We start from the raw sequence: 11,115 nt of genomic DNA on the forward strand, positions 1-11,115 counted from the left end.
AGGCCAGTTTGCGGATGTTCTATTAAATACAAATGTAGAAAAGTTTGAAAAGTGGTCATAAAGTGAGAAAATTCTTCTTAAAAGAAGTTATTTGAAAAATCTCAGTGCAAATCTAGAACAAAAGGCATATTTCAAAATTATCCTAGGAAGATACCACTTCTACATTTACTATTTTAATAAGAGTTATAATGATTAAGGGAAGTCTTTAAAACATTTTAATATAATCAATGGCACCTATATTATGTTTCATATTGTTAGCATTTATAATAGTAATGTCTTTAAGTTCTGATTCAACTACATAAATATCACTCTTAATTCTCGAAAAACCATAAATAAATTTAGATCTTGAAGCATTGAATAGCTATTTTATAACTACTTAAATATGAAAAGATAGGTGCTTTTCACCAGAACGGCATCAAAATATTTATTTTAAAGACATTAATGGAGAAAAAGACTGACAAATATGAAAATGATAATAATATTTTACCTGACTCAGGAATTATTCCCTTTTCTCCTTTATGATTTTAAAGCACTGAGTCAATGACTGTAGGAAGAAACATTACAGAGATCACCTATTTTATCCTTGTGGGATTCTCAGATTTTCCCAGAATCTTGGGAGCACTCTTTCTTATATTTCTGGTGATCTTCATCACAACTGTGACCTGGAACCTGTGCCTCATCATCCTAATAAGGATGGATTTCCACCTCCATACACCCATGTACTTCTTCCTAAGTAACCTGTCCTTCATAGATATCTGTTATGTTACTTCCACAGCCCCAAAGATGCTCTTCAACTTCTTCCAGAAGCAGCAAATGATTACTTTTTGGGGTTGCATGGTCCAGTACTTCATCTTTTCAACCGTGGGACTGAGCGATGCTTGTCTCCTAACAACCATGGCTTACGACCGATATATTGCCATTTGTAAACCACTGCACTATTCATCCATCATGTCACCCAGCCTCTGTGTTCGGATGGCCTTGGGAGCCTATATAGCAGCACTCTTTGCTTCTGTGTCCCAACTGTGTGGTTTGCTTCAGCTCCATTTCTGTGGGCCTAATGTTATCAACCACTACTTCTGTGACATGCCTCAATTGTTAAACTTGTCCTGTACTGACACATTTTTCGTACAAGTCATCCTTGCTATGTTAACAATAACTTATGGAATAGTAAATATTCTAATTATCATGATATCCTATGTTTATATCGTCATCTCCATCATTAAGATAACTTCAGCTAAAGGCAGGTCCAAGGCTTTCAACACCTGTTCTTCTCATATGATAGCTGTTTCCCTCTTCTATATATCAGTTATCTATGTCTATTTGAGTTCTAGCTCTGCTAGTTCTTCCACCTCTGACAGATTTGTATCAATCTTATACACTATGGTCATTCCCATGCTGAATCCAGTGATTTATAGCCTGAGGAATAGGGAGATCAAGGATGCCTTGAAGAGGTTGCAAAAGAAGAGAAGATGCTGCCTAAGTCACAGATTGTGAATATGTGATCGATTTAGCAAATTAGAATTACCTTAATTCTGCAAAAATATACACATGAATGAAAATTAATAAGATTCATACTCGCATGTACAAGTGCTTAGTTGGAATGAGACAATATGCCATTATGGAAAATAATCTAAACGATGCCACAGAAACACCTTGTCTTTAAGCCCTGGAGGTTCATTATGTTTAAACGTCCTCAGGGGAGGCCATTTTATTTATTAATCTAACTACAACTTTTTATTTACTTTTACTTCTTATTGCCTCTAGTATTAAGGTCTTCTCAATCCCAGGTGTCTTTTCCTAGGGATTTGTAGTGCTAGGGTACTCAGGAGTCCAGAAACCTTGTCCCCTAAATATTTTGATGCAGCATAATCCATACATGGTGCTGACCATTGATTGTTCTGTGTTTCTCAGCAGATAAGAATGAACAGAGAGAAGGGGTGTGTCTTTGGAGAGAAAAAAGCTATTTGATTTGCCTGGGCATGCTCCCTGGAAAGTAAAATCTTCATAGCTCAGTTTTGTCTATGACTTCTCTCAGTGCTAATCATCTAAGAAGTTTTCGGTCATGACCAAATCTCCCTCAGCCATAGCTTAGGGAGGGAAATGTGATTTAAATTATGAAGAAAGGTGGAAAAAGGGGCATGGTCTTTCATTGTCAGTTACTTCTGAGTCTGTTGATTTAATCCTCGTATCTATTGTTTAGTGGGAATTATGATGGGAGGTGCTATTCAAAGTTCATGTTACATCCAATCTAATATCTGAAATTTTGGCACTCTAAGCTCTATTTCTTCCCCCATTAAAACCAGATATGTTTTTCTTACTTGACATAGCTAGTGGTATGACACCATCAGATCATTTCCAACATTTCAATATTCTGTGCAAGTTTTGTGTGAGATGATAGTGGACTTGTCATGTGATTTTCTTCAACTAACAGAATTTTGGTGGAAGTAATAACATGCCAATTCAGAGCCTTGGTCTTAGAAGGCATGTTTCTTTCCATTTGCCTGCTTGTGCTTCTACCATTTCCTTTAAAAGAACACATCCTGGGTAGCTCTTTGCTCAAGCAGGAGATGAGAGGCTCATGTGTCAGATCTGTCCCAGTAAAGCCAGGCCTAGAGCAACCAAGCTCCGGCCAAACTAAGCCAAGTTCAGAGGAATGTTTTCTTTAAGCCTACCCTAGAGTAGCTGAATCCTAGTCCACCACCAGTTTACCTGAGAATTCATGAGTGACAAATAATCAACATTGTTTTTGTAAACACTCCGTTTTAGGGTGGTTTGTTATGCAGCAATGGTTAACCAGTGCACTTCAAAATTAAAAAATAAAACTTTTTCCATACCCAAACTGTCTGGTTCCAAATCCAAACTCAGCTATTTGCTAACTTTGTGATATATAACCTTTCTCTGTCTTAGTTTCCAAATCTATAAAATGGGAATACATCATATCTACCTTCTTGGGTTGTCTGGAATGATTAAAGAAAGTTGATATTTGTTAAGAACAAGAATAGTGTCCATGGCACATAATAAGCACTACATAGAAAGGTTAAATGTTACTATTTTGTGAGTGCCTACCATGTTCAAACAATTGAAATTGCTTAAATTGAGCTAAATTCTGTTATACTAATTTCACATGTGATGAATTTGAGATAGTGGAATTTAAAAACTTGCCTACAGACACAAGGCTAGTAAGTGAAGGACTCAATCTTTCCTTAGGATCACAGATAAAATACTAAAGCTTCCTCTCTTAAACACGTTTTATATGCAGGTTTCCAAATTACTGCTTAATAGTTAAGGAAGAGATGAATAAAATATACTGTTGCTTATATGACGTGGCCAATGCTAAATTTACAGCAATTTTATTTTAAAAAGAAAGAATATTTTTATTCATCAAATGCAATGAATGTGCCACACTAATGAAAGAAGTTGTTGATGTGGAAAAAGTAGGAGGTATGGGGAATGGCCATATGGGAATCTATATATTTTTTTTAATGTAACATTTTGTGTGATCTATCTGTCCTATAAAGAATAAAAAATAAAGGAGTGCCGTGCCACGCGGGGGTGTCCCCTGTGTAGGGGAGCCCCACGTGCAAGGAGTGCGCCCCGTAAAGAGAGCCGCCCAGTGCGAAAGAAAGTACAGCCTGCCCAGGAATGGCACCGCACACACGGAGAGCTGACACACAAAGATGACGCAACAAAAGGAAACAGATTCCCATGGCGCTAACAACTGAAGCAGACAAAGAAGACGAAGGAAAAAGACACAGAGAACAGACAACTGGGGTAGGGGGGGAAGGGGAGAGAAATAAATAAATAAAATAAATCTTAAAAAAAAAAGAATGAAAAATATATTAAGAAAAAGGAATATAATTAGCAAATCTCTTAATTGAAGGAATTGCAAGAAGCATGAGAATAAATAATATGGAAAATAGTGGAAAAATAATAAGCAGTAATATATTAGGAAAGAGAAGAACTAATGGATAACTGAAATTGAAAGAGCTTCAAGAATATAGATAAAACATACAGGCATATATAATGCCATATTTAATAGCATACTTTGCAAGGAAACCAAAACACCCAAATTAAGAGAAAGAAATAATATGAAAGAAATTTAAATTTTAAAGAAAACATTCATTGAGAAAAAATAATAAAGACAAAAATGGAATGGATGATAAATTTCTGGAAAACCATGTTAATAGAACTGACTCAACAAGTGTTAAACAAAAATTGACCAGCAACCAGAACATAGATACTGAAGATTTCAAATATTTTTCTGAAATATGTATATCAGACTGAAGGACTTTGGCAGGTTTATGGACAGATCATGTCATTGTTACAGCAGAAAAAAATTAGTGCATTAAAGTGATGAAAATTAACAGTGCAATTTAAATTGTTTTTCTCTTATCCAGGAATATTGTCCATTCCAACATAATGTAGATTCATGAAAAACAGAAAGCAGTTGGGGAGAAAGAAAAATACTTGTCTAAATAATTCAATAAAGCCAAATCAATCCTGAATAGTAATTTTTAAAGCCATCTTGGTAGCCCATTTAATTCATTCTATTGACATTTAAATTATGATTATTGTGACATCAAATAGTACAATTATAATAAAAACAACTATAGAAAAATTCACACTTTATATTTCTGAATGTGACTGGTAAAATCATAATTAAAATCCAAAAATATCAATTTTAAAGGCAGATTGATATAATGAGAAAAATATGTATCTCTTTGACGCAATTGCAGCTGAAATATATTTTGACCTTACATCAAGACATCAAATTTAAAACTGAGAATAAGTGCTGCCACAAAAGCACAGCACATACAATGCTGAAAACTATGTCTTTTTCATATAGAATTATATTTTTGAAATCTTTGTCAAATTTAGCAATCTCTCTGCCTTCTGAGACAACAAATTAAAATGTATTAAATACAGAACAGTATTGAAGTCTCAAAAAAAAATAAATGCAGAAAAAATTCATAAACAACCAAAACCCAATTCAAAAGCATATTCTTAAATGACAGAAATTACAGTAGTATCTAGGACATTATAATAGTACCTTATAATGCTATTGCAAATGACCTAATCACAATGCAAAGTAATAATGGGAACAGGTCTCAACAATAAAAATTAATTCTCATTATACATCACTGTTGACTTTTCCCTTATGCATTCCTGTGACAACTAATATGGACCATAACCAAGCCAATTCCAGGTCTTGTTTGCTGTCTGAATTCCAGGATAGGTATGTTTTTACCACTCTCTCCTTGCTTTGGAGAAATAAATGAACATATTAGTCAACTCATTATTGACTCTAGTGCTTGGGGTGCTGTTGAATGAAAACAGTCCAGTACTTAGGAAAAATAAAAAAGTAAAAAAGAAAAATTTAAAGAGATGTTAGAATACCAGAGTCATATTGAATCTGAGGCCACAAACAGCAATACTCAAAATAATCTCCCTTAGCTATTTAGAGTTTGTCCCACTTCAGTGGAATATTTAATGCATTCCCAGTAAAATCAGAAACAAAACCAAATCTCCTACTGTCAACATTATTTTTAGCTTTATCCTTGTTGTTTTGGCTAATGTAAAAAAGACATGATAAATGCAATGAGATATTCTAGAAAAGAAAAGAAAATTTGTCATTATTTATATTCACTATGATTATATACTGATCTATCCAATGAGAGTCAAATACCCAGAAAATCAAAAGTTAGGAGAAAAAATAGTCAGAATTAGTTAAATAAACATATATGGTTAAAATAACGCATAAAAGTCAATTCTTCCAACATTTATTCATAAGATTCATGCAGTCTTGTACAAATTATTAATATAAAACTTTGCAGCTTTCCCAAATGATTTAAAAGTCAAGTGAAAGAAAAATCATAAAAGGGAAAAGAAATGGGAAAAATTAATTATACCCACAAATATTAACATACATTATAAAAGCAAGTCATTAAAACAGTGTGTGACATTTGAAAAATAAGCAGAAATTAATAGAATAGAATAAAATTTATTATAAAGGTCCAGAATAGACTATAATTAATATTAAAATTTCATATTGGAATTAAGTGGCATCCTAAACTTGTGAGAAAGAAATCACATATTTAATTCATAATACTGGTGAAATCCATGGTTTGGAAAACCAATCAAGTTAGTCTTCATATATAATATCTCTGAAACTATATTCCACAGATAATAGTTAAATGTAAAAATATAAAGCATACAATTGCTATATGGACATATAGAAAAACGTCCATGTGACAATTCTATAATTTTTAAGGATCTATCATTTTTAAATGTTCAATTAAAATAGTACATCATTTAAAAGTGTTCATTGCCACACATGGTTAGGGAAATTCAGCTTAAAAGACCAAGATGTATTAATAATTTACATAGCTCAAGCTTGCAAAACTTTTTACGAGCATAAATACACTGGTAATTATAACACATAGAAGTAGGCAATTTCAGAGCTTTTAGGTAGTAGTGTGAATTGATGTCAGGAAACAAAGGTAAAAATTCCAGGATTTTCATTCAAAATCTACAGTGCAGGTGTTTGTATAAAAGATTTGTAAAAAATATTGTGAAACAGAAAATATTAGTTCTTTCTCCATCTCTTTCCCCAAATCTACTAATGAACCTTTGACCAGAGACAGAGGTGAGAAGAGCTAAAGAAGAAGCAGGATTGCTACCTGCTGATACATTTTTTTTAAAGATATGCCATCCTTTTAATTTAAAGAATTTCAGTAAAATAACACTTTTATTACTTAAGATACTTTGAGTGATATAACTAATAGAAATGATCTCACATGATATGGATTAGAATGGTTTACAGATAGGTTGATTCACGTGCTCAATGATGTCAAGAACTTCAGTTCATTCCACATGTTCCTTCCATATCCTGGTGCTGGTTCATTTTCAGGCTGGTAGGAGGGAGGCAGCAGTTGTTCAAGAAGTTGTATATAGATCAGACAATGTCTAGAAGAACAGAGATAATCTCTTTCTGTAGGTCTCTCATAAAAATGAAGAAAACTTTTTCCAGGAACTGTTTTCTTCCTCCCCCCGCCCCTCCCCCCAACAGACTTAGGTCTCATGTACATTCCTAAACTAATCACTGGAATAGAAAATAGGATTATATTTAGAATAATTCCAACTGAGACAAGTAGCTTCATGGGGAAGTGGTGGATACTGGAATAAAATTAAGGTGCTTTTATAAAGTAATAAAGAGCAGGGTAAATGGCAGGTGAGCAGTGAAAAGTGTAAACCAAGGTTCATCCCTTTATGCATACCTTTATTCCAAGCATATTGTGAAAGATCACTGTAGTGATGGCCCCCAATATATTTGTGCCTCTCTACATCCACATCCTCGGGCAGGTGACTCCCTCCCATGTGACTTGCTTTGGCCAAGCAGAGGCTTGGAAAGTACTTGTGCATTGAGGTTTGCCTGTTTGATGCTTATGGAACACCAAACCTAATGTGAAAACAGCCCAGGTTTGCCTAGTGGATATTGAGTAACATGTGACCCAGTCACCAATCCCTTTACCCTAGCCAACAAGTAGTCAGCTCCGAGGATGAGAACTACCTGTCCAGAAACAGCAGAAGAATCACCCAGCTGATTTAGTAAGATACCTGACAGAATCATGAGTAATTAATTAAGTTTTGCATGGTTTGTTTTAAAGCACAAGGTAAGTGGTATATATGCATTATCAAAAATGCTCATAAAGCAGACCCATGAAGTTAATAGCTAGAATATGTAACCAGAAAATAGAATGAGGTTAGAGAATGGAAAACTGAGGTTTATTCTGTGCAGAATTGGTAAAAAGGTTGTCTGTAAATGTTTAGAGATGAATTAAGTGGTGAAAGCACATCATAATGTTTGTGAATAGCAGTCTTATATATGGGTAGGAGAGTAATTGAAAGGGAAAGTCTGAGGTCATGTATATCACTACAAGGAAAGCTAAAAAATGAAACATGGGACTGTATAGCATAGCAAAACCACGTGTGAAAAATGAGTATGGTTAATACTGCATATATAAGAATGTTTCCTCTGAAACAAAACATGTACATTAATGTTATGAGGTGTTAATATCAGGATGATATTTGGGCAAAAATGTAACAATAGAAAACTAGACAGTAGTATAAAGTAATATATTAATATCTTTCCATCAATGGTGCGACAGTTTGAATTTGGTGAACCCTGGAAAAGACTATGTTTTTAAAGTAATTTATTCCTATAGATATGAGACCCTTTATATATATTAGATTCAGTGAAAGGAACTTGATTAGAACACTTGATTAGATTGCTTTTTTGTTTGTTTTTTAGTTTTCTTTTAATATTTTAAAATATGTTTAAAAGATACTTAGATTAAATAAATGTTACATAAAAAATAAAGTGAATTCCCATAGGCCCTGCTCCCTACCCCTCCCACGTTTTCCCACATGAACAACTCCTTCATTAATGTGGTACTTTCATTTCAACCGATGAATACATTTTGGAGCACTGCCACTAAGCACGAATTATAGTTTACATCAAAGTCTATACTCTCTCCCACACAATTTTGTAGGTTATGACAAGACATATAATAACCTGTATCTGTTATTGCAATGTTATTCAGGACAATTCTCAAGTCCAAAAATGCTCCCATGTTATACCAGTTTTTCCCTCTCCCTCCCCTCAGAACCTCCAGTGGTCACTACCTCCACATCAGTGATCTAAGTTCTTACATTGCTAGAATCACAATAAATCTACAGTAGAATACCAGTAAGTCTACTTTAGTCCATGGTTCCCCAATCCTGAGGATTCTGGGATGGTGATGTCACTCCACCCCTAATTGAGAGGAGGCTTTGATCCTATGGGACAGATGGATGGGACTCTCTTGCTTGCAGTTGTAGACTCTCTCGGTTTCTTGGGGTGGTCATTGTCCACCATCTCCTTGTAAGTTGTCCTGGGTAAATCCAATGAACTGGAGAGTAGGTGATGCAACTCTATTGATTCAGGGCCCAATTGGTACATGGACAGCCCAAAGATTTTAGTCTCTTGGATGTATATCTATCAACTTTACACTGATTATAGAGTCAAATAGAAGGGTCAGAAGAGCCATGTGTAGGGAAACCACAACTAAGTCATTCTGTCACACTGGGGAGCACAAATCCAAAGTAGAATCCACTGGCAAGGTACCAAACTTATGAGCTATCTACACTGACCATAATGTCTGAGTATCTCCAGAGCCCTCAAGAGCCCTGCTTTTTGAGGTATCATTAATTTTGGCAGTCAATGAGATCCTACTGAGACATGCATAAGCATAACTTCTGGATTGACCTCCTGACTCACTTTAAAGTCTCAGTGATATAAACTCATTCTTCTTTACCATTTCCCCCTTTGAGTCAAGGTCTTTCTCCAGATGCATTGCTAGCTAGGTGGTGTTTGGTAATAATCCCTCAATGCCAGGGAGGCTCATCCCCAGGAGTCATGTCCCATGCTGGGGGAAAGATAATGCATTTATATGCTGAGTTTGGCTTAGAGAAAGTCCACATTTGAGTAGCAAGGAGGTTCTCAGGAGGTAACTCCTAGACACCCTATAATACTAGGCTAAGTTTCAGTTTCATGATGAAGGTTCACAAGTAAAGTCATCAATATCAAGGACCTATCAATAGAACTTCCTCCTTCACTAGTCATTGCCCCTGTGCTTGGGGAATTCTTGCTATTTCATTAGAGAATGTGACAGAGTTCCCTATGACGGGAATTTGGTTATTGTGTAAGTCTCCACCCACTGTGACAATGCGCCATGAAGACTTGAACTCATTTATATGCCTTATATGTATGCCCCAGATGAATTTCCTCCCATGTGTCCCCCATCAGAGACACCCCACACTGATGATCCTTCCCTATCAGAGTTGTAAGCGTTCTGTAATCCAAAACTTCTTCAAAATGAAGCCAACAAAATAGCTAAATACAATTAATAATAAAATGAAATAATGATAATTTTAAAATAAGAAGTAAAATACAAAAAAAATTAAATCATATATAAAATTTTTGAATAGTAAAAAATAATAAAAAATATTTAAAAATTTTTTTTTGATATTATGTCTTTCATTATTGTAAAATCTGTTGTCTTGTGTATATGGTGACATTTTCCTCTCTTGACTCCCTCAGTGTCTTACTTTTTTCTTTTTTTTTTATTTTTTCTTTTTTGTCTTTTTTATTTTTTTAATATTACATTCAAAAAATATGAGGTCCCCATTTACTCCCTACCCCCCTCACCCTACTCCTCCCCCCATAGCAACAATCTCCTACTTCATCATGAAGACATTCATTGCATTTGGTGAATACATCTCTGAGCATCACTGCACCTCATGGTCAATGGTCCACATCATAGCCCACACTCTCCCTCATTCAACCCAGTGGGCCATGGGGGGACATACAATGTCCAGTAACTGTCCCTGCAGCATCACCCAGGACAACTCCAAGTCCCGAAAAAGCCTCCACATTTCATCTCTTCTTCCCATCCCCAACCTCCAGCAGCCACCATGGCCACTTTCTCCACACCAATGCCACATTTTCTTAGATTACTAATCACAATAGTTCATGACTAGAATATTAGTAAGTCCACTCTAATCCATATTCTATTCCTCCATCCTGTGGACCTTGGAATGGTTGTGTCCGCTCCACATCTATATCAAGAGGGGCCTTAGATTCCACGTGGATGCTGGATGCAATCCTCCTGCTTTCAGTTGCAGGCAGTCTTGGCTGTATGGTGTGGTGGTTGACCTTCTTCAACTCCATGTTAGCTGAGTGGGGTAAGTCCAATAAACTAGAGTGTAGGAGCTGAAGTCTGTTGAGGCTCAGTGTCTGGCTATCATATGGTCAGTCCAGAGATTCAGGTCCCCTGGGTATATATTAAACCCAGCACCAACTACAGTTCTGGTAAAAGTAACAGGACAGGCTTGTGAAAAAAGATCACATCTGAGTCCAGCTCCATCACACAGAAACACAATCTCCAAAGAAGGGCCAACTGAGATGGCACTGAACTCCATCTGCCATGTCCATAGAACCTGTGGGTCTCTGTAGCCCTCAGAAGAAGCAATACCCGGGGTTGTACCTACTTTATCTGTCTCTGGGACTCTGCT

General features: G+C 35.6%; 1 protein-coding gene across 1 annotated transcript; it reads left to right on the forward strand.

Annotated features, from left to right (window-relative positions):
* The first annotated feature begins 540 nt into the window (after window positions 1-540).
* LOC101431407 (olfactory receptor 5AN1-like) lies at window positions 541-1,494 on the forward strand. The gene has a single exon (XM_004479256.1). The coding sequence runs from the start codon at window positions 541-543 to the stop codon at window positions 1,492-1,494; it is 954 nt and encodes a 317-aa protein (XP_004479313.1).
* Window positions 1,495-11,115: the final 9,621 nt, after the last annotated feature.

Source organism: Dasypus novemcinctus, chromosome 10 (genome assembly GCF_030445035.2).
Source record: "Dasypus novemcinctus isolate mDasNov1 chromosome 10, mDasNov1.1.hap2, whole genome shotgun sequence".
Taxonomy (NCBI): domain Eukaryota; kingdom Metazoa; phylum Chordata; class Mammalia; order Cingulata; family Dasypodidae; genus Dasypus; species Dasypus novemcinctus.